Raw genomic sequence first — 24,981 nt, 5'->3', positions numbered from 1 at the left:
CAATACCACCTTGCTGATGAAGGCAGATAAAGGGAAGAATCCTACTGCTTCTGGGATACACAAGTTCCCACTGTCTTTGCTGAGGGGATCGAAAGCTCAGGTTTGTTTTGCACATGTATTGTTGTGTTTATTTTACCTTTCATATTGTCATGCAAATAAAACCATGGATTTTTGCCCTTTTTGGGCCCAATTTCCCAATTACACAGCAGCAGAAAAACAGGATAGCCTTCTTATGGGACAATCAACAAACACGCAGGGGAATGCACACAGCACTTATAACACTTGATATTTACTTATAACCTCCATATTTTATTCATGAATTTTACAATTCCAAATATAATGAAACAGTTAGAGTATTTTATTACAAAGCTTATAAAATAATTAAATATTACACTTATAGTTTTTGCTTTTTTTACACCATAATTCATACTTTGTGACACTACCATCTTCTTTCCTCAGTTCTCACTTAGGGAAGTGAGCAAAGAAATATAAAGGAAAAGCTATGCATTAATAAATTAATTATTTTACATCAAATAATAAAAAGGACACAATTATAAAAACAAAACAAAAACAACCCTTGTAGTTTTCCTAGAAAAAAGGTTATAATTACACAATGTCCAATATCAAGACAGAGCAGTGTAGGTTGAGATATGTTTCAAATCATTTCCTAAAGTATCACAGAATATATGTTTTTAATTTAAATTGCTTCAGAAGGAACTGCTAATTTTAAGTGACCACTGTCTGGCATTAGTGCTGAGCTGGCTAATCCTACACTGAAATCATGCTTTAAGAAAACACTCAAACTGAACTACATTCATCAAACAAAGTTGTGGGATTGGGTGGAATTAGATAAATACGTCCCTCATAGGCACTCCCCAGAAAATTACAGTAGGACACAGCTCTGTCTCGGAATGGGTTTGGCAAATATGTTTTGGGGGTTTTTTTAATGCAGAAACCTTCTGAATGGCACCATTTGATCCATGGTGCCATCAAACATCTTGATACTGAACAGCCATAAACATCAGCATGTTTACAATTCTTTTGTTTCCTGGTGGGTTTTGAACTAAATACAAGTATTAGGAGAGTGTATAAAAATAGAATTGATTTTTATTTGGTAAGAGTAAATAATCCACTTATCTTTTCATCCTTTTTTTTTTTTTTTTTTGTAACATGTGAATAAATAATTGTTTAGAGAAGTTCAGCATGAATTAATGGAGTGTAATATTCTTGTTATTTCCTTTGGGCAATGGATGATTCAAAATTTGAGGGATTTGAGATTAGAAGGAAGACATTCAGGATCTTGGCATTCAAACAATCTAGCTTCTGAAACAAAACTACTTAAAAATATCAAGTTTAAATTTAAAATTACATATCTAATGAGCTTAGAAAGTTGAAAACATAACCATTGAGCTCAATCAATCCGAGTTCCTTGAGTTAGCTGAAATATGAAATTCTATTTTACTTGTAACACAGCAATATTAAAAGTCCAAATATTCTAATGCTGCATATTTCTAGGAATACATTTCAAGTTACTAGTCAACCAACTCTGAGTTCCTACACAAAGCAGAAAACGAACTCTTCAAAAATTATAAAAACATTAGCATGATGCACAACTTGCTTTTCCAGCAGCAAGTCTGGTAGAGAAGCACCATAATATCTCTGTAGTGCACTATTTACTTCTGGTGGCCACACTGCCTTCTCCAGCCCTCAGCCATGGATGTCCCTCCGGGGCAGCAGCTTCCTCACCCTGGGACAACAGTCACAGAAAATAGGAAAGGACACACTTCTGATGGTGTGCTCTGTCCTGCTGCCACGCTGCAGCCTTCCTCCTGCAGCTCCCACACTCTGCTGCTCGGAATTCTGGTAAATCAGCCAGAAAAGGCTCCCTTGCCTTAATTTCTTCCTTGTAACACGTGACAGTGCAAAATGACACCTTTCAAGAGCGAAGAACTCCCCCTCGAGTCTCAGTGTTCAAGTGATGATCCATAGTACCCTGTGCTTTAGTGAGGTCAGCAAATTAGGAAAAAATAAGAAAGAAACATTCCTTTTTCAACATATATCCAACAATTACTGTACCTCAGACATTCCCTTAGAAAAAATGTCTCTTCCATCAGTGGTTTATGTGGCACCATGTCTTGCCTCAAAGCAGAGATAATTCCAACATAAATTGAAGAAGAGAATCCTGTCACTGAAGGGTTCAGATAACACGCTGCTATCAGTTCTTCTTCGTACATGATTTACAACATTGCTTGCCATAAAATTTGTGGTTACAGACACCATGCTGGGGCACCAGATGACACCAAGTGAAGAAATCCACACAAGAAGGATCATCTGAAGGAGAGAAACCCAAGCAATATGGTAAGACCATGCTTTAGCAAGTCGGGAAATAGTCCCACACCCTTGTATGCCTTTGGTAATATTAAAAACACAATGTGTGACTCAATTCAAAGGAGAGGAAACATGAATGAGTGAGCTTTCATCTCAAAAAATACTAGTTTCTTGCTTTATTTTAAGAGCCAATAAATTTTTGTTAAGAGATTTGTTAACCTGACTGAGATAAAGCTAATATTATTGGGGGGGGGGGGGGGTCAAAAGCCAAAGGAATTAAAAGATTTGGAGCACACTTCTTAGCTCAGGAAGACAAGAGGAAGTTGCACATGAGAGGATAAAAAAAGCCATCTGCATTTACATCTCTGATTACGAATGTTGTTCCAAAGCCAGGTACTCATACAAATGAACCTACTCCATATTTGATACCAGTTTCTGGTTGCCATCATCATCACCATCACGAGGAGTTTACCTGCACACAGACCCCACGGATCTCGCAATGCCTGGGCCCTGCACAAAGTGCTCTGCTCTGTTCTTGCATTCCAGCACTTTCTGGAAAGACTTCTTTCTCTGCCTTCCACTCTGCAGGGAACCTCAGAAATCTCTAGTCTCAGATACTTCATTTAGGTGTCATGAGTCTGGCTTTTAGGACTTTGACTATGCCATGTTGGCAAAATCTTAATTAACTGCAAGGGAGAAGAGATTTGCTAACCATGGCTAGCTCTCGAAAGCCCAGCTTTTAATTACAAATAAGCCGAATTATATTCTTCAATTAAAATCCTATTACTCTTCAATTTATTTACAGATATAATTTATACACACAGCTCCATTGCTTTAAAAACTCCTCTCTCCAGTTTTTCAGTGGATGCTTTATGTTTCTTTAAAAGAGGAGAGTGATGATTCATACGGGTGATTTATAAACAAATTCACCATGTCTGAGAGAGCAGTAAGACTCAATGGGGTTTAGCAAAATTTATAGCTAAACTGAAATCTCCTGCGAGCATGGGAAAAGATTTCGCTCAGCTCTCAGAACTACTGTTTACATGGCCAATAAAAGGAATTTACAAGGAGACTGAACAAAAATCTAGCCACCACTGTCTGCATTCTCAGATCAGTTACTGAGTCACAGCACATAAATGCTCCCTCACAGGGCACAGACAACTTCTGCGTGTTCCTTGGGCCAGGAGGCATCTCCATCTCTCTATAGCAATTTCTTTGGTTTAATCACCCCTGCTCTTTTGTATTCCCTTTTACATGATGGCAAAGGGGATTTTTTCAGCCTTTATCACCCTCAAATTCATTTGAATGAAAAAATAAAATAATTTAATAATAATAATTCTTTTAAAATATGCCAATTTTTCCCTCAGGTTTTAAAAACATGAGCTTGTCTTGAAATTCTAATGGCACAGAAAGAAAATACTGTTCTTGAACAGGAACTGGGGAGCTCAGGACTGAACTGCAGCCTTTGCACTCCACAGCACTGCCTCTCTGTTCTGCATGGAGTGTCAGAAGGGATCCAGCTGGGAGATCAGTACCAGCCTTCCCGTTCCTTCACCTGCTGCCACCAGACAGAATTTGGGAGGACCCAAAGCAGACAAGAGATGAAAAGCACACACCACACAAAGGAAGGAAGGCTGTTCTGATGACAACAGGAAGGAGCTCTCCTGCCATGAAAGGGTAAATTAAAACAAAAACAAATTACTGTTTAAAAAATGTATAAGCACTAAGGAAGCCATGTTAATAAATCTTTATGCCCCCTTTGAACATCAGAGGGCAATGCTAATATTGCAGAGGTATGGCTGAAATTGGGACCCAATCCAAGGGCTCTTGGAAGGAACACAAAGAGACCCACAAAATTCAGTGGATGGAGATCAGGCAGTCAGGTCCTTATTTCTATTTACCCAAGTATTTATAAGTTGTTTAGATTTTCATTCATTTGAAGCAGCTGGATTTAGTAAGAGTTACGGTGACCGTAACTGCATCTAGAGAGGGATGGAAATGACCCAGTTTGTCTAGGAAAGTGTGCAAACTCTCCCCGCAACATTAATTTCTTGCCTGTGATCACTGAGCTGGAGCTGCATGGCTGATAATAGAGACTGATTTGCTTCAATGTGATTCCAGCACAGCTGGTTTCCTCTCTTTTTGCTGCTTTAGACAGAAAGTTAGAGAGCAGCGAGGAGATAATTGATCTCTAGAGCCTGACGACCCAGGTATAATAAAGGGGAAAGGGCTCCTGCAGATGTGAGGAGAGAGAGAAACAGGCCAAGGCCAAAATTAATAACAGACAGTACTTCAGCCATGAAATATAGCTGGGGAAAACAGGGGTGAAAGAGAAGTCCTTGCTATACCCTAACAGAAAAAGAAGTTATACAGAAACTCTGAAGAACAGCAGAACCTTTTAGGAATGTTAATTTGAAGTGTTAGGAACATTTACTGATAAAAACAGCAGAACTATTTACTTATCCCTTTTAGGACCATTCCATCTCCATGTCCTTGTTTGGATACAGGTCCCCTGATAGATGAGGCTGATACCCTGCACGTCTCGAGCTGATGCAGCAGAATGGTCTGTTAGGATCTCACTGGGTTTCACAGGGGTTTGTGCACAGGGAATGCCAGGAACTGGGGCAGACATGGGGGTGGTTGGCTAATGTCAGTTTACAAGATGCAGGGCCAGAGCTTGACCTCTGCTCCCATCTCCATTACCACCTTCCTCATGCAATCCAGCCTAGGTTTTATAGAGGCTGCTTTCAGCTCCCAGTTTTTAAAAAGGTAACAAATCAATTAATGTGCAGTACTTTTAAAGTCACTGTTTAAAGTGCTTTAGCATGCCTAGATAACCAGATTATGTGGGACAAACATGGACCTCCATGAGCTTTTTTCATGCAGTTAGGAAGGAGTCACAACCAGTAACCACCCTGGAAGCAAATCTCTGGAACAGGATAATGCTCTGCTCTGTCTGTGGTGCTGCTGAGAGACTTCCCCTTCCAACATTCCATGTGGCACAAAACTCTTGCTCTCCCCTCCCTTCACACTGAAGATGTGGAGGGATAGAGCAGACATTAAAGTGGAGACAAACCCTAATTTCATGTTCCCTGACTGCATGTCATGCACCGGTCAGAAGCAGTAAGAAGGACATTCTAGGGAAGTAGTTTTGGAATCCCAAGAGCTGGGTGCAGTCTGGAAGACTAAAAGTATATGGCAAGTTCTTATTGCTTAGTTCCAAAGTTGCTATTATTCATCAAAAGCAGCACCAGCATAGAATGCTTGTGTTTTTCAACAAGAGACTATAAAGGGGCAGTTCAGAACCAAACAGCATGACTTCTTCACATTCTTCTTTTAACATATGCCTGTTTTTAAAATCTCCAGTGGCAGTTCTACTCCCAAGTCCGCTTTAAGAGGGCTCACTTGGTGAAGAAGAGATGCTGTTATTATTAGGGAGTTACTGTAAATCTGGAAGTCTGGGGAAAAAAAAACATTTATGAAGGAACAGGCCAGATCGGCGGTGCAGCGAAAAGCTGACCTTTGCTGGGTATAGAACTCTAAGCCACAAGCCTGCTGCAGAATCTGGAGCTGAGCTTTACCTCTTTTCACGGGGACTGGGCAGAAGTTGGTGTTGCAGGCTCTCAGGACAGCTGGTTTCTGCTGGGGCAGGCAGCCAGCAGCTGGTCTGCCCTGGCGCAGGCACTGCACGCTCCGGGTCTGCACTCCCCCGCCGCAGGTCACCGTGCACTGAGCAGAGGGAAAACAAAACCTCGTCTGTCACTGCACCGACTCCCAGAGCCCCTGAAAGCCAAAGGGGGAGCTTTCCTGGGCCTTGGATGAGACTTCCAAAGCAAGAGAGGTCAGGATCAGGTGTGCTTCTGTTCACCAATCCCCATCAGGACCAACTTTTCAAAGACCTTTGTGTCTTTTGGTTATTTGAGGACTCAGCTGAAAATCTGGTTCCTTACTTAGGCATCGAGACAGAAACTGAACATTTTAGAAACCTGTTCCTGATTGTCTGCATGGATTTCTTTTGATCTCTAAGCCTCTGGGCCTAACCCTGCTGCCTGAACACAGATAAAACTCCCATAAGAACCATAATTATGGCAGTATCTGGGGAAAACCACTATGAATTTGCAGGAAGAGCTATGAAGTATTTTAAAATTAATAAGCCTTTTACTTTTATGTGTTTCGTGAAAAGTTGTCTTTAAGATAAATGTGATCATTTTCATCTGATTGCAACTGTCAGGCATACATTGTTTTATGTAAATATTACTAAATGAGTGTGTGTCTCATTGATATATGACTCATAAAGTAGATAAGTTCCAGAAATACAGAAGCTTATTTGCAAGAATGTAAGAACAAATACAGACTGATCCCACAATTAATCACAGTATTTAGGGAATTCCAGGCAATCTGTGCAGATGCTCAAATACACTGTGCATAGAGATATGTAGTAGTTCAACCACAGTGCACTTTGAAGAAGATTGAGAAGAAAGTGTTGGAAAATGAGTGTGGAATGCAGTGCCTCTCAAGCATGAATAACATTTTTAGGTGACATTTTTCAGTTTCAGGACAAAGACCTGAGCTGCACAAAAGCACATGATGGATGTGGACCAGCTGCATCCCATCCCAGTGGCTGAGTGGTGTGCTCCTTAGGGAACTGCTCTGTGCAGGAGTCACCTGGGGCCTGTTGGCACTGGAGGCAGCTCCTGCGTGCCACACCACCTCTGACTTCCCATTCCTACCTGCTGCCAGGGTGAGGAATACCAGCCAGACACCATGCTGTACAGAGTCTGAGATGGACAGGCTCCCTTGTTGCAAGCTTCCTCCAGGTTGGTGTTTGGTTTCTTGATGTTCCTGCATCTCCTCTGAGGGAAGGTGAGCAGCTTCCCGTGGATGCTCTTCTCGCCGCATTTGAGCTCTCGCTGCCGCAGGCCGGGCCCGCAGGAGGCTGAGCACTGCAGAGGAAAAGCACAGCTGCTGCAGCCTCACAAATAGGTGCAGATAAAGGGAAAAGGGTGATGTGTCAGACACCCCAAACCCTGCATTATAAAAGCATCACAAAACTAATCCCACAAAGCCCACGCTCTGTAAAAAGTAAACGGAAATGTGAACCCAAGGCAGTGATTAACAAAGACACTGGGGTACATCTATTTACATTTGGGGTAGATACACCTCGCCTAGAATACCTGATTTCCAAACAACAGCTCAGCTCTCTTTCCTCCCCATGGTTTGTGCGTGTCCCAAGGGCAGCCAGGGCAGGCAGTGAGCCATCAAAGTGCACCACTTTACCTCACTCCAGGAAGAAATGACCCACTGGAGCCGGTCATTTTTGGGACAGCGTCCGAGCACACAGGTCTGCTGGGACTCAGGCTTGGGGTCTGTGCTGCACATGCTTTCAGGCAGGATTTTCACCTTGGGAGAACCAGTACTCTTGCAGTAAACATCCCGTTTCTTAATACCTCTCCCACAGGTCTTGGAGCACTGTGATGGAAAGAAACACTTCTTTGAACTGGAGGAAATGAAAATTGGCATTCTTTGCATTTTCCAGCGGAGCACAGAAAGCATGGCTAATGTGCTGTAGAACTGCCATTGTGAGATAAGTAAACTTGAAATTCTACTGGTAAATAAGTAACAGTAACATCTGCGTGTCACTTCTAAAATATTGTCCTAAGTGCTTTCTTAATGCAAGCTGTGAACTCTCTTAGCCCCCATGTAGAACAGACAAGTAATATCTCTTTTCCGTAGATGAGGTAAGTTGGAGCAAAATGCCTTTGTGAGCAAAATGCTTTTTTCCCTCCTCAGCATAGTAGAAAGCTGGTCCTAAGCTCCCATCACAGAATCTCCCATGGCAAGATGCTCTCAGCTATTTGTCATTTTGTCCTCACCTTGGCCTAGAGGGATGAGATGGAGGCAGAGGAAACTGCCCAGGGAATCCACACATAACTCCTTCACCAAAGCAATCTCGCCAGGAGACAGAATCTGATACAGACAATGGTTAAGGAGATATTTCACTTGCCAACTGCAGCTTAGGAGGAGTCACTAGAATAAATACGCATTGCTGAGCCGTGATTCAGTGGAACAGGCTCGCTGTGGTTTGCACTGCCTTACAACAAAATGCCTGAACGAGCCATTTGGGATGAAATGAAGCAAAGAGCCCTGAAATAATGCTGCCAGCTTCCCACCTGCTTGCATCCTCTCCTAACTATTCTTTCTACTAATAATTATGGGGCATGTTCCAAGGCAGAATCACCCTGTGTATCAAATTACAAATGTCTTTAAAAGATTTCATGAAAGCACCGTTGTGCTGAGGATGTAACAGAAATATCTGCATGCTAAAAATCTGTGGGTTTAATCCTTCCCCAAACAAAGAAAATGATCTTCTCATTTAAAGCAACCCTGATTTGTGCAGAGAGGCTGGGTTTAGATTAGATGTTAGGAAGGAATTGTTCCCTGGGAGGGTGTGGAGGCCCTGGCACAGGGAGCCCAGAGAAGCTGTGGCTGCCCTATCCCTGGAAATATCCAAGGCCAGGTTGGACACTGGAAGGTGTGTCCCTGCCCATGGCAGGGGTGGGATGGGCTTTAAGGCTCCTTCCAACCTAAACCATTCCGCAATTCTGTGATTCTGTCATCCCTGTGGGTCCCTTCGATCTCCTTGGGAAGGAACCTCATAGAGGGCTGTTGGTCTGAAGAATTCACAGAGCTCTAAATTGTGAATCCAGAAAGAATTATCCATCTGTTTGTTTGTACCTAAAAGAACACCACATGCCCACTTCTGGCAAGCCCTAATGTACCAGTTCTTCTGAAGGTTGGTTACAATGCACATTTAGTTTACCTGTTTATACAAACACGGCTTACATATTATCTTCAAGAAAAAAGCCACTTGCAAAGCACTGATCTGTACAAAATTTGCACTGTTCTTCTTTTCCAGGAGAAGTTTTTGCAGTGTTTTCATTATGCCAGCAGACAAAATACAGAAGTTTTTCTCCAAATTACCTGAGACCACGGGCCAGGGCTCCATTCGGGTGGGCAGTCCTGGCTACTGCACACCTGCACCTGTGCTGGCGTGCTGACAGGACACAGGGAATGGGCCACCACCTCCTCCCTTTGGAAAGCTTTTTTCTGGACACACTGAATGAGACGACTTTGCTGTCCTCCTCCACAAGACCTGCTGCACGTGCTCCACTCACCTGCTGACCAGCTGAAAGGAGGAAACATGTATTAGAACACAGGAGTGCAATTAGCTTTCGAAAATCAATAAAACCAGCCACCAATCAAGTGCGAATTATCCAGGGATCCTGTTTAGCCTATCTCCTGGGGTACTGGTATCTGTGCAAGCAATCAAAAAGCTGCAGTTACATAATCTCTTTTCAAAGCACGGAACCTTCTGCTAGGGATGAAATTTGAGTCACTCAACTAGAAAAACAACTATTGTTTATTTATAGCTTTTATCCACTAGAACCAGCTTACCTATGAATCTGACCTGGAATCTGGAACTCCACAGGGACTGAAAGAGATGCTGCCATTGAGACTGGTGGAGTATTTAGAAGATATAATCAGAAGATATAATGAGATAAGATAGAATTTAGCCGAGTAGGTACCAACCATGTTTGTGCTGAGATACACTCCACTCACACAGGGTGACAAATGACATTTCTGTCAGACCCTAGTGGCCCTTATTCATCAAAAAGAACTTGACTGCTAAAAGCAGCAGTCCTGTCACTGGTGTCTTGAGGAAATGAAAAGCCTCGGAAAGGCTGAGACAGTTGGGGCTGTTCAGCCTGGAGAAACGAAGGCTCCAAGGTGACCTAAGTTGCAGCCTTCCAGTACCTGAGAGAAGCCTGGAAGAGAGCTGGAGGGGGACTTTTCACAAGGGAATGCACAAGGAAAAGGGGGGATGGCTTTAATCTGAAGGAGGACAGGTTTAGATTAGATATAATGGAGGGAATGGTTCCCTGGGAGGGTGGGGGAGGCACAGGGTGCCCAGGGAAGCTGTGGCTGCCCCTGGATCCCTGGCAGTGCCCAAGGCCAGGTTGGACACTGGGGCTTGGAGCAGCCTGGGGCAGTGGAAGGTGTTCCTATCACAGCAGGGGTGGAATGGGATGAGCCTTAAGGTCCCTTCCAACCCAAAGCACGCTGTGACTTTACGATTCCCTGACTCAATGATTTATATATCCTCAGACTAATAAATCTGGCAGACAGTTGATGCAGAATCTAAATAAAACAGAGGCAATTTAACCAGCACAAGCTGTTGGGCAATGTGTGCTCAGGCACAGGGACGCTGCAGTTTACACGTCATGTCCCTCAAGTGACACAAAGTCTGAGGGGTTATTGCCAATTGCCTGGGCTAAGTTCAGTTTTGAAATGCCAGGAGCTGCTCACTATTTCTATTCTTGAAGCTCTGAGTGGGTCCCCAGGCCTTGTGGAACACTTTGAAAACATGCAACCAAGTGTCTTTGTCCTTGAAGGCTTCCAATGTAAGACCATAATTACAGCCAGATAGGAAAACAGAAGCGAAAAAGCAGAAGAAATTATGAATGACTAAATGGTTACTCATTCAGAACTCTTATTCAAAGACCCAGAAATGAAATTAAACTGAAGATTTTTAAACAGTTTGACAAAATTTTATTAATTTATGTCATGGAAAAGGTTCTTGTCTCACATCTGACCACTTGGCCTATCCTGCTTCCACAGTTTCCCACAGCATCAATCCTGTGACCACTGGAATAGCTGCTTCTATACAGTTTTAATGACAAGAAAGCTTTTTCCATCCTGTGTGAAAGATGCACAGCATCCCAATTGCCTGTCTATTCACAGCTGCCTGAAAACAAAGCTAATTTTAATTTGTAAAAAATCCATTAAAAGCCTCTGTTTTGAAAAATGTCTTTGGGAATAGAAGAAATCCCAGATCGCAGTGTCTAGCAACTTCAGGAGCTGCCAAAAGTAGTGAGAAATGTAAAAGGCACTAATTTAAGGACAAAGAAATATTAATGTGAAAAGTCAGTCGTTATGTAATTCCAGAAGACGTCAGAAGTTTCCTTTTTGTCTGATTTATAAATATTTGGGCTATTGAACTACAAAGTTCTGGGAAAAGGGTTTTAGTCCATTTTACAAATTTTAGTTAGTTTCCCTTGATGTTTCTGACAATGGCCATTGGTAGACTGACCAAAAGTCTTCATTTTAAGAGTTTATTCACCACAACTGCCCAGAAAGTTCCCCTCTTCACAGAGGAGAGGGCAGTAAACCTACTTTAATGTCCTCTAGTAAACTTCCATTTTCCAAGATTATCTAGGCTGTGATCCAGCCTGTGATGGTATCTTTCATTAGTTCAAATAACTAAATAATTATGACCAGATTTGGCAGCTCTGAAATCCAACAACAGCAGTGTGCAGTGCTGGTGCCTGCCTGTGTGGGACAGTAGTTTGGTCCCAGTCAGACTAATCAGCCTTTGTTCATATGCAGCAATTATTCCTCACTGACCTTTACAAGTCTGGAGCCTCTTTTATGTCCCCAGACTGACACACTTGTGTCTCATCTGTCACCTCCTCCCCTTGGCTGTTCTGCCTGGTGTATTTGGGGTTGCTTTATTTGCTGGCTATTAAACATTCTTTTGTTTCCACCATGTATTTAATAATCCTACTTTTTTCCCTTTTTTCTTGTTGGCAGTCTTGGGTTTATGGGAAATAATACATGCTGTGAGTTTCTGGGCAGATTCCTCAGCAGAGATATCCTGGCACAGTTTCACTCAGCTGAATGGCAACCTGTTAATTTAAGGCATGGTCCTACATGTAGATCCTCCATGCATTAATATATCCTACGGATTTTAAGACTAATTAATTAGTGAGTTGAACTATTTGCCCTGGAGGTGCTTGAGGCTTTTACAGCTTTTCTTTTTGTACTCTTTTTAGGGTTCAACTCATTTATTTTGTTCTAAAGTAGTAAATCATAGAAAAGCTGTGTATGAAAACATTGCACTGTGTGTCAAAATGGATATTCAGAATTTTCATGGTAAATATATATATCAGTGAATGTTCAAAATACATCAGGATCTCAGGTTATCAGAAATAGAAATTGTGTGTGTGGTCAATATAAATAAATCTGATTTGGGTGGAGCTTTATAGCATAATGATGCCACATCAAAACAAAGGTAAGCAGAAAGAGCTTAGACAGACTCCTGGAGACATCAGAGACAATAAATTTGTGTGTTCATTGGATAAAAATAGTCCTGGCAGAAGATAAGTTGCACATGAAAAAATTACTTAAAATTGGTATTGAGAAGATCATGTGGCTAAATGCAATCTGAGGAAAGTGCTGAAGCAGTAACATGGGGCTCTCATGTCACAAGGTACCATTATTTAAACCTTATCTCTATAGTTTTGCGGTCATAGTGTGTAATTTGGCACTTGAGTTTTGTGTACTCTGCTGTACTCTTTCAATTTGCAGGAAATTCCAAACTATTACTGGACTATTTTTCATTATGTTCAACATATTGCAAAGTATGGATTTTTAAGTAAAACCAAAGCCACTGCAGAACAAATGCATCTTTTTGCTTTGCCCCACCATCCTCTCATAGACTGGGGGGGAATGAGGAATGCTTCCTATTAAACATCATTAAATGGGATATTTTATGAAGTATGGGAGTAGGCTTAGCCAACTGCTTTTACTGCTGCTTTTATCACCCCAGAGTAAAACCAGCAGATGACGCCAGGTCTGAACCCTTCCTCCATTTCTTCTGCTTCAATGCATCTTCAAGGGTATTTACTTCCCACTGACTGAAACACTCTTAATTTTTCAATATATTCCTTCAGAAAATCTGCTGTTCCAGAGGTTTAAATGTCTTGTCCAACATAATACAGCCTTTCTGATCTTTAATATAAAATTTAAATAATGCTGAGGTTGCAAAGTCAGGAATCCAAAAGTGAAATAACCAGAGGAAGAAGGATGGCCACTGTGTCCTTTAATCTATCCATTTATATCCTAAGCCACATAACACTGTGTTTAATTACATGAGCACACAACTTTTTTTCCTCCAAAGGACCCCTACTTCAGCTACTATAAATCAGTGTAACTCCCTTGCTTTTTAAATTGATTTAGACCAGCTGGGTTCTAAGTGCTTATCTATACGTCAACGTCTTCCTTTGCATCTCGCCTTTCTTACATCTTTTAGAAAATAAGATTGTTCACAAAGGCAATGCCTTCATATATATTTTTGTGGGCACCGGAAGCTTTGCTGACAGCTCATTTGGTTCAGATTGTCCTCTTTGTGGCGTCACAATACTCTGTGGGACATTTTGTCCAAAAATCACTAATTACACTTCACAAGACTCCTTTAACCTAATCTAATATGTGGAATGCGAGCCATGGGGCCGAGCTTCCACACAGGGAGTAGCACTTTACTCAGGAAATGGGCTTAGTGATTCAAGATGAGGAAAGGTGGCAGAAGGAGCCTCTGAGAAAGCTGGATTTGCCCTCTGTCACCCCAGCATGGGGACAGAGCCCTCAGGAGCCCTTGCTTTAGGCATCAGACCCAAAACCCCACTGGGAGCCTTGGGCAGAACATCTTAAACAATTCCTGGTTCCCATTTACAGAGCACGGGGGGGTTCATGCAGCAGGCAAACAATTTCCCTGAGAGGATTCCCTCCGTGGCACAGGCAGGCACAGGGCACAGCCAGCAGGCACAACACCCCAGGGAACTTACTAGGCTGGGCAGGGATTTGTGTTGCAGAGTTTTGTTTCAGTTAAAGGCTTTGCCCTTGGGCCGCAAAAGGAGGTGTTGACTCGTGCACGATGATCTTCCAAACAAATTGCTTTTGCTGTAATGTGTCCTGTGGAAGAATTAGAAAAGAATACACTACAATAAACCTGTGTTCAAAATGTAAGAGAAAAAAAGCAGTAGGGAACAATTTTAACTAAACAAGCCTAAACCCATTCTTGCTACAAATCCACTGACTTGAACTAAATAAAATATGGGTTTCTGCAGCAACATGTTTTTAACATTGATTTCCTTCTCTGTAGCAGAGAATACTGAAGTCAGAAAAAACATTTTAGCTATAAACAACAGATTTGCAGACTGTTCCCCCAGCAAAATTTGGTAATTACTCAAATCCTAATTCCCTGCAGACACTAGCAGTGCTTGCTTAGAGCCCTCCTGAAACCCTTGAAAACTACATATAAACATTCTATAAACTTTTTCAGTGAATCTCTACAGACCCCAGAGTTCTACAGGTACCTGAACCTTAGATTCAATCAAGTGTCAGCAGCAGGACAATTACTGAAATGCCTTCCGTGATTTTATCTTTTAACTGGGATCTATCATTCACCCCACACATAGTTCACTGGGCACAGTGAATCAAATTTGGAAACAAGACTTTTTCATAATGCTTATATCCATGCTGCAACCTTTTAAAGGGAAGGAAGAAAATACAGCTGTCATATTTTATGGCTGCAGTGCTCCTGCTGGATCTTTCTTCCACAAACCATTTACTGAGATGCTGTGAAGTTCAGACAAAGCACCAGCAAGGTATTCCTGAATTTCACCTGAGCATTTTTTGCCAATACAGGAGCATTTCCTTCAGTGCCCAGTCATACCCTTTGGTATCATAGACTTCCCACGTGCCAGCTTTTTGCTTTCATTACATCCCAAATTTACTTTCGCTGACAAAACATGCAGGATTTATAAAAACAAATAGGTGTCTGTGCAAGCAAAGAGGAAATCAAAGTGCATAATTAATTTCCATGTTGCTTCAACAGGAAGATATGATACACATATGGGTTGACCTGAACAAAAAAGACTGACTCACTGGCATGAATATTTTTTACTCTAAAGGCACTACAAAGTTATTTCCTTTATGTTCTATGTTATCAGATAAAAAAAACAAGGGGCAGGAGTTCAGTGTAACCCCCTGTATGTATCAATATGTATTTGCAAAATTAAAGGCAGCTGAAAAGATTTCAGATGCTTTAAAGAAAATGAAAAAGAAGAAGCTTGGCAATGGGAAAGTCACCTACCACCACCACAGGTCGCTGAGCACTCAGACTGCACAGTCACCCAGGAGTAGCTGTGTTTTCTGACAGATGTCTTGTTTTCAATGCTGGTTTTGGCAAAAGTATATTCCCAAGAAATCCCAGGGTTTTTGCCTTGTAATAGGATCTGTAGAGGGATATTTGGGATTTATTAAAAAAAAAAAAAAAAGGTGGGGAGAAGGTAAAAAAAAGGGTTCTGTCAGTCTGAAGAAAGATGAACTAACTAAGATACACACAAAATATATGGACACACAGCATGCTTGTGAGAGGATTTTCAGGAGCCCCAAAGGAAAGACCATCAATTCCTAAACAGCAAAGCATTGCCTGGACCAACACCTGCAGGTCAGTAAGAGAGGGTGCAGAAACAGAGTCCCCTCATGAAAATCAGGGGCACCTGACTGGGTCAGAGAGGCAGCAGTGCCTTTAGCAGAGGTGGAACATCACCCCAAAACCTCTGCCCTGGCCCTGAGCCAGGGGTCCTGCACTCACTGGATCCCCCTGCCAGGGGCTGCTCTCCGCCTGGCTCACTGCAGGGCGTGGATTTGGGATCTGGGCACGGGATACATCTCCTCTCTTTAGTAAGCAAATCCAGGCTAATCTTTCTAGCTGTGGGTGAGGGTTTGTAGTGATGCAGAATCCCCAAGCAGTGCAAAGCAGAGCTGCTTTATTGCAAAAAACTGGGCCTTTCTAAGCAGTCAGGCCTTTATCAGTGACATGGTTTTAAATCGTAACAAACAGAATTCAACCAACCACCTTCCACCACTACGTGAACACGCGATGGTGACATAACTTGTTCTTCTACCTCTAATTCAGCTGCGTCACTTTCCCACAGCCCCCTTCTGCTTAGCCAAAGCAGCAGACGTGAGCAATGGTTTTACCAGGCCTTCCCCTTGGTAAGGTTTTACCTAAACGCAACATCTAGCAAGGGGGAAGCCTTTGCCCACCAAGCAGGACTCAAATGCTTTCCTGGCAGAAGCTTTAGCAAAGCAGCAGCAACACTGTGGGGCTGGAGATGGCTTCCTCAGTTCTTGAGGCTGAGGGTATAAAACACAAGCCTCTTTCTTGTAAAAAAAATCTTTTCTCTACAGACTGGTGAAAAATTTTGTTTGTAAGACCTTCAGTTGGAATTTTTCTCATGGTGATTGAAGCTGATAAAGCTTCATTACAGGAGAGAACCTGTCCTTGAGTGTCTACACAAGGAAAAAAGGATTGGAAAAATCTTTTATTCACCATTTCAGCATAATGTGTTAGAAAATTTATAGGAAATATGATTACTGACTGTAATAACAATCTCTGTCATTCAACTCAGGGAGCCCAGCTCTCGAGGGTGTACTATTTTAGTGGTGAACTATATTTCAGTTTTCATTCACTGTATTCGTTTCAAGATTGAATTATAATCACTGCAAGGTGCATGAACATCTGACACATACCTAAATTTGGGGAGAAATTTCTACTTAACAACATTTATTTTAGAAACTTTTGGCAGCAAAGTGCATTTATATCCACACTTAGTAGAAACAATGTGGGAGTTTACAGTTACAGTGCTCTAATGAGTTTTAACTCTTCACCAATATGGATCTTGTCACAGTAACACGGAGAGCAGGTGCAGTTAACCTCAGCTCCTAAATATGCTTTTTCATAAGCACTAGCATTTCAAGTACCATTCAAGTCTATGTTAATAATTGCCATTCAAAATATTCATAACTTTTCTGTGTAGTTTACATAATGTCTGACCTAAGCACTTAAGCAATCCATACAAGTAGAACTGATCTCTGTAGAGACTGGTTTCATAAAATAGCAACAAACCTGCATTTATGTTGTTTAAGACAGAAGAATATAATAACATTCTGAAATGTAGCCAAGGGTTTTAAGGTACTCTGAAAATATGCCTATTGGAAAACAGAAATTGCCCATGACAGTGAAAATTCAGACCGAATTTACATGACCTGCAGCTCAATAATGTTGAACACATGAAGGATCTGGACTGCACAGTGTTTACTTTTCTAGAAGGAAGAAAAACGGATGCTGTCATTTCCATTCTTAGTAGCCAAAGATTTTATTTCAGTCAGGGAACCTCAATAATGATCCTAACTGAGAATACAGCAATTAGGGCTGCAAAAGGCAAATACTTCCAAATGAATTGTAGAGTATGTGCCTTCTCCTGGGAGGATTCAGATTAGAAACTCCTTCAAGCACAGGTAAATCCAGTATTTCATGTGAATTTTTTCAGCCATCCAAGCTTAATTCATTAACACCTTCGAATACCTCTGAGGCTATGGAAGAAATAGATCTGAGAGTGATTACTGACCTCTATTTTGAATGAAAATTCTTGGTAGAAATAGGATTACCAGATCTGCTTTAGGGGGTGAGTCATAGATGCAAGTATATATCACAACTATTTCACAAGAACAGGATTAAAATTGAATGCTTTGAAATTAGGAAACATGAGAATTGAGACTGCTGTGCAACTCCTCTCTGCCCTGCACAGATGCATCCCAGATCCCAGGATCTCTTACTGGCTCCCCAGAAAACCTCCAGCGCCCAGTGCTCCCAGCACACGGGGCTCACTAATGAGCATCTCACAGAGCTTCTGTGTTTCACTTTAGGCTCCCTCCTTCCCCAGTGTGTGCTTCTGTGCCTTATTTGCTGTACTCTATTCAAACCATTCCCAGCGTAACTTTTTTCAGGACTTTTCTTTTTCTCTTGGTTATTCATCATTATCTGATGTAAAGGTGATAAGATTTAACAATCCCTTCAAATGAAGGAAAACATCTCTTCTGAAAAATGATACAGGATGTACGGTGTTAGATCCAGTTTTCATCAGGGATGAAATACCATTGCAAAGCTGCAATTTTGCCAAAGTAATATTTTCATTTTTACCAATCTATCAGAGTGCTCACAGCAAAAAGTCCAGCTGTTAAAACAGCTGTTCTAGAGTTTGAATATTGAACCCCAAGTCCACTGGCATTACAGACAAAACAGGTTGCAGTAACGTGCTCACTCTACTCTTCTTCTCTCCTCTACTCTTCTTCTCTCAAGGACAAACCAAGACAAATATCTGAAGCATAAAGCTTCAGGAAAAAAAAAATTCATTGTGTTAACTGTAGTAAGAACTCAGCCCTCTAGTACTACTCTTCATTTAAAACAATGCCTTCCCTGGTTCTTCTTACAGACCAGACCGCAAAATATTTCAATTTACATTTAGTCATCCTCCAAGTCTAAGGTATTAACACAGATCTCAGCATCTCAGGCAGCCAGAAACACTTCCTCCCATTTCAGTAGGTGCTCTGTGTTCCCTCAAGCACAGAGGCTGAAATTCTGTCTGGCCTTTTAATAAGTTGTGTCAAAGGAGGAGAAGGTTTTGTCCATACCACAAAACCTCGTGTAAGGGTTAGTCCTCATCTCATTTGATTCTGACAACTGTCATAAAAATGTGCTGTGCCAGTGGCCAAAAAGCAGCAGAGTTTAAAACTTCTCTAATAAAAATATCTTGAAGTATTAGACTGAACATTTGTCTTCTGAAAGCGCTCTTTGTGACAGTGGAGGCAAGGAACAGATGGAATGCATTCTGAACACAGAGTGCAGAACAGGAAAGGGGGAGGATGAGAAGGTAAGAGTGGCAGTTTTACTCCTGCTAGGGCAATATTCTGCTGGTGCTTCAGCAGAGTGAAGGGAATGACCTGGGACGAGCCAGAACAAGACCCATGAGAATCCATCCCTTCAGAGAACAGCCCCACAATGGTGCAAGGAGCTTGCAGCCAGGTGAGTGCTTGGGGGGTAAATCCTGCACACCAGGCAACCTGGGCCATACACATTTTAAGAGCTTGGGCTACACCCCCTCCTTGCACATTGGGAAGTGGCCACAATCCTAACAGGCAGGAGAAGGGAACTTCCTCTCCATTTCCTGGCCAGCAGCCAAAGCCAGAGCCCCTTCCCGCCCAGCAGGCTACGAGTGGCAATGTTTACCATGCAGGAGCTGCCTCACTGTCAGGTGTCTCTCCTCCTGCATCATCCCAGCCACACAGAAAAAGGACAAAATCAAAGTATTGACCAGTATTGGAGACGAAAATACTGGAGGGCACAAAAAACCGTATGCTGGAGCTCAGCTGAAAAACAGTACACGACGTATAACGTCCGACTGAGTTTTCATCAGGAATGCAATACTATTGCAAAGTTGCAATTTTGCCAAAGTAACGAGCATATAAAAAGTTTTCTATCGTATTTTCAAACATTCATTATAAAGCCCCTTCTTAACAACCCAATAACTGAAGTCTGCATATTCAGCCAAGTTATCAGACCTACAAATTTGGAAAGACCTCCAGCGCTAGTCTACTTAACTGGACGCATTCCAGCATCTTTTCAGCCAACTGGCATTTGCTCCCAAATTTACAGCTGGCAAACAACCTCCTTAAACATTTCCAGTTCCTCAACAGAACTGTTTAATGTCTACCTTTAACACACCAACCACCTGACTTCAGACACAACACTCAGCAGCTCTGACCGCGGGGCGCAGAGTTATAAAATTTACAGCTCCTTGAGTTGGAAAACCACAGGCTCTACGGCTGGAATCTGCTGGATCTATTCCGAAGGAAAAGAGCTGTGGCTTTAGCTTACGGCACAAAATGTTAAAACAATGGATAAATTGAACTCTCCTGAGCAAAGAACCTTTTCCTTTCGCTGCTAATTTTGATGTGAAAGCTAAACCAATAAATTCTCTAAACTAGCTGTGCATCTGCTCCTTTGTTTGAGATTTTTTTTTCTCATGGCCATCCTAAGTTTCCAATATAATACTCTATTTTGCAGGTCAAATTTTTAAAGAGTCTACTGACATTGCTTTGTTATGATTGACTCAGTGCTTTCCAGTATTTTTTTATTGTAAGATGTGCATGTGAAGTTACCTGCAGCACACTGAATTAAGAGAGTTTAATTGATACAAGCAAAGTTCCTATTCCTTCCACAATGTTTAGTTCAATGTATAGGAAAGAATACTAATGCCTGGCATGCTGAAACAAAGATTCATTATCTCTGTGCAGGACTAACAGACCTTTACAAATCACTTACAGAGTGAAGCTGAGTATAGAGGAAAAATCCAGGAAAAAAGGACTGTTTTCATCTGCACACTTTCTGCATGTGCCCATTTCATAAAATGGGCATGAGCCCAAACTCTGAATCCCAGCATCCACATCCCAGCATCCACAGTGCCTTTGATCTGCATCCTCAAGTTGCATCTACATTGCAAACATCATCTACACTTCCTGGGTCATTGCCATGCTTTGGAGGCCTCGGATAATTTTTTTAGGGGTGTACCAATCCACAGAGAGGGCAGACGGAGAAGTCTCTGTGAAGGCAAGTGCCTGGCTGTGCTCTGCTTGAGACTTGCAGTTCTCATCCACTGGGGATCTACATGCTGTTTAATAAATACTGTAACATCCAATATCCTAAGCCACATTCTGATTTCTCTGTTCAATCAAGGTTAATTCCACAGACTTCTATGAATTTATTCTGGTATACCTAAGCATGCAGCATATGGTTCTGGTGGAAAAGTGTTTAAAACAAGTTTTAAAACTAGTCTGTTGTCTTGAATGGGTGGTTGTTGGATAGGATCCTTGACAGTGGCAGCACCAGGGCTTGAAAGGAAAGTGGGAGAACACCTGTTTGGAAAGCAGTAAAGGAAGAATTACCCACTGGGTACTTAAGCCAAACCTTAAGACAAAAGGGGTTTTATCTCTTCAGTACTTCTAAAATAACTTTAAACACAGCCCTAACTAAAAGCTTATGACAAACTACTGTTTTTCAAGTCCACTAAGGTCATTAAAAGGAAAAAAAAAAAAAAGTATCCTTGAAAGGGTCCTATATGATCTCATTTCTACTTCAGCTGTTTCAAATTTATCTTCCATTGTTATTGTGCTCCATTTTTTCACCGCTCACATGCTAAATGTACAACCTTCAGGGATGCTGTCCAGCTAATCTCTCCTCACTACAGGAGAACCCTTTTATCCATTGTATTGAGTCAACATCTGTATCTTATAAGTACATCTTAGGTCTCTTTAGCCTACTTTCTCTTCAGGGGAAATCAGTACAAATTTATCATCTAGTAGCTAATAATAAATGTAATCCTTTATAACTGCAACTTGGCTTTCTCCCAGTGGCAGCTACATCATCAGTAAAGCCATTCCACCTGGCCTTCCTTCTCCCATTTTCCCCTATTGATAAAGAGGAAGTGATTTACTGGATTTAATTAGACCTATTCCTGCCTTGGAGCTCCGTTCACCTTCTCTTCCTGTGTATGTCTGCCTCTTTACAAAGCATCCTTTCCATCTGTTACTTATTGATGTTAAAATAAACTCTTTCTTTCACAAAGATGTCACAATTTCTTGATTTAATGCTTCACCAAGTTTGAGGTAAATTTCAGTGAGTACACTCATACTGGCTCATCCTGGCAAACTTTGCTTTCTCCAGTTGTAATTGACTTCTCAAATCAGTTAATTCTTCCTTCATCTGCTTATTGATAGAATGGAACACAAAATTGCAAAACTCTCATGTTTTTGAATTAGTTCCTCAACCCCTGGCCATGCAGCCTTTTTCATGCCCACATAAAGTTTTGTTCCTTGTGCCCTTTCAGAATCTTTCCCAGCATCTGAGTGAGCCGTGGAGGGTGACTGAATATTTCATCCAATGAATGCTCCCAGTGGACCCCACATGTGACAGAGCCCTGTGAAGGTTCTCCTCCTCCAAAAGATTTTCTGCAGCTGGTGGTGCCCACTGGCAGTCCTTGTTTGCAAAGCTAGATAATTAATGATAAATATACTGACGGTTTCTCCTCAAGTTAAATATCTTTCAGTTAACAGAAAAACACTGAAAAGGTCTTTAAACTGGAAGAACTGACCTTGGATGACCTAGGTCCAAATAACAGATAAATGAGCTGAAGGTATTAGGCTACATTAAAAAAAAAAATATTCCAGCAGGTTTCTATTTAAGATGAGAAAAAGATGCTGCAAAAACTATATTTTAAAAACCTGGTATCAATTTCTCATCCTAGATTAGCATCTATCATATTTCTACCCCTGTGACCACTGACCATTATTTCACATAATTTAAACTTAAATTATGGGCAATTTCAACAACTGTCTTCTGAATCTATGAATACTTTTTATTTCAGCTTTTACTGTGTTTTGAAAACCCATAATCACCAAAAATATCAGTAATGTTAACTTCAGAAGGACACTGATGCACAAATATTGAAGGACATCAGTTTACAGGGTTTTCCCTTCCCCTCCTCTATGAAATCAATTCCTGAACAATCCGGAAGGGATCCTGATGAATCCTAAAACCTCATCATGCATTCACCCTTCCAGCAGTTGTGCTCAGGAAATACAAGTCATACATATTAATTCCACATTCATCTCACGGTGTTCTCCTCTTCAAAAATATCTGACCTCTACAGTTTGTACTTTTTCTCCCAAAACCCAGTTAAATTACAGAGTCACTACTCTTTGTCTTTTTTAGAATGATTCATTCCCATAATTACATATCTATAATATAGAGAAGTATAGATATGAAGGGGAGGGTTTGGTGAAATTCTAGGGTAAATAAGAATAGCACTTTATGTCTTTTTCTGGTCTCTGACTCATTTTTGAACAGTGTTGAGGACTGCAATACCTGATGAAATGATACGTGCTCAGCTGAACTACTGAAAAGCCTGACAGAAAAGCAGATGCACAGTAACACACTGTACAATAAAATATAAATACAACACAGCTCAGAGAACTGCAAGGCTGAACTTGTGGAGTGCGAGACAATCAGAAATGTAAAGATTTTTTTTTTCTTAGTTGCATCTCCTTCTGCTCTCTCAATAGATGCTTCAGATGTCTCTTTCAAGAAAATATTTTGGAGGATGACTGCATTTCAAAGGAAGCGATTGCCTTGAGCACAGACTTGCCAGACCTGTCTGGTCCCATCCTCTCCTGGGAATGCTGCTCGGAGGACATGCAGCTCCCTGGATACCTGCAGCCTGCTCTGCAGGCAGAAACAAAGGCAAAAACCTGGACCACTTCAGTCACCACACAAATCTCTACCAAAATTATAACTGCAGAACGAAATGGGCACAAGCTCTGTTAATCTGGCATTCAGACATAGGTGAATGGCAATAAATACAGCTGCAAAACCTTCTCTTTTCTGCCCACCTGAATAATGAAAGCTCCTGTATTATACATACAATTTATTCCAAGTCCTCAATACCTGCAGTGCACCATCTTACAAGGGATCACAGTGAATTAATCTGGAAGAAAAACAACAGCCCGAATCTAGAAAAGAAGTATTAAATATCATTTGAATATAGCCTCATTTAAAAAAAAAAAAATCTAAAAATTACAGGAAGAAGTTCAGGACCAAACCCTGGAAAACCTTATTTTATATCAAACTAATTTATTTGAATAAAAAATTGCAGCAGCACAGTTTTGTGTGCGTCTTTGATGATAATAGGTGAGATAAAAATGAAAATGAAGCTACACTGTAGTATCCTTAAACACTCCTTTTTTTCAGCCTGCTATCAGTTTCTGGTATTTAGAGCTGAAGCAGGATTTGTTTCACTATTATGGCCGCAAGCAGACATTCAGCAATACGTTTCTCAAAACATGTTTCTTCAGTTTTCTGGCATTTTTGCTTTTTAGAGTTACTGGTAAGTTATAAATAATGCAGATCTCTGAAGAGAAAATTCTGCTTTTTTCTTTCTTTTTTTTTTCCAGAATACAGCTTGTTGAATGTTGTTTAAATTATTAAAGGGGGAAAAATAAATCTTCACATAACATTTTTAGTCATTAGAATCCCCAGCTACAAATGCCAGTGGTGTAGGTATTTCAATAAAAATACAAGGGAAGCCTAAACAAGCTCTGAAAGGAGCAACAGCCTCCAGTTAAACGTTACATCTTAATAAAACTGTTTAACATAATTTGAAAGGATGAAAATAGAAGTGTTATTTGGCATTAATTTCTTTTCTTTAATCTTTATTCTGCAAAGTATGTGCACGATATGCAGCCAAGTCTTCCTGCAGGCGATTTATTATTCATATTTCAGTTCTATAATAATAGTACAGCTCAAATCTACTTTGGGTTATGACAAATAAGATTCCTGGGAGTTCAGCTTAACACTTCACAGTATTTGTGAGTGTGGTTGTTTAGGTGCAAGGCAGATAATCTGCAGAGAGGGGAGTATGTCTGTAGCTTGTAGAACAAACTGCTTGGACTAAAGGAAGATCCTTATGAACTCACATACCCAAAATGAAAATTCTTCAATGGAGAAAGATGTTGCAAAAAGCACTGTGAATTGTGATGGCAATTTGTGGAAAGACAAACCCTTAGTCCATGTCAAATTGCCTGCTCTAAAACTTGTGTTCACCCTCAAGAGCTTTAACATGCCCATGGTCCAGGGCCTTCAGTGGTTCCTAAGGACACGTTTCAGTCCATTACTCAGCCAGTAGGAAGAGCAGCAAAGCTCTTCAGATTTCCAAACACACACTTCACTGGACACTTGTGAAAGCTTTAATAACCCTTGAAGAATATACTTCATGCCCCAGTCTGTGCTTGCTCTTTCTTGCTTTAACAGGCCCAAGCTGGGCAAGGGAGCAGATTCCAGAGACTGGGATATGG

General features: G+C 41.2%; 1 protein-coding gene across 1 annotated transcript in view; it reads right to left on the bottom strand.

Moving 5' to 3' along the window:
- Nucleotides 1-305: 305 nt before the first annotated feature.
- The window catches only part of ADAMTS18 (ADAM metallopeptidase with thrombospondin type 1 motif 18), a 77,709-nt gene continuing 53,033 nt past the window's right edge, over nucleotides 306-24,981 (bottom strand). The window contains exons 17-23 of the mRNA XM_066194848.1: nucleotides 15,323-15,464; nucleotides 14,013-14,139; nucleotides 9,310-9,514; nucleotides 7,606-7,797; nucleotides 7,059-7,271; nucleotides 5,910-6,057; nucleotides 306-2,331 (exon numbers count right to left, since the gene is read on the bottom strand). Of these exons, the coding sequence (XP_066050945.1) occupies nucleotides 2,216-2,331; nucleotides 5,910-6,057; nucleotides 7,059-7,271; nucleotides 7,606-7,797; nucleotides 9,310-9,514; nucleotides 14,013-14,139; nucleotides 15,323-15,464 (1,143 nt within the window). The 3' untranslated portion in view covers nucleotides 306-2,215. The remainder of the gene's footprint in view (nucleotides 2,332-5,909; nucleotides 6,058-7,058; nucleotides 7,272-7,605; nucleotides 7,798-9,309; nucleotides 9,515-14,012; nucleotides 14,140-15,322; nucleotides 15,465-24,981) is intronic.

Source organism: Chamaea fasciata, unplaced genomic scaffold, assembly GCF_029207755.1.
Source record: "Chamaea fasciata isolate MVZ Bird 193981 ecotype frontalis unplaced genomic scaffold, bChaFas1.0.hap1 SCAF_12, whole genome shotgun sequence".
Classification (NCBI taxonomy): Eukaryota; Metazoa; Chordata; class Aves; order Passeriformes; family Sylviidae; genus Chamaea; species Chamaea fasciata.
The sequence above is the reverse complement of the archived record's forward strand: the minus strand, read 5'-3'. Positions and strand labels throughout refer to the sequence as shown.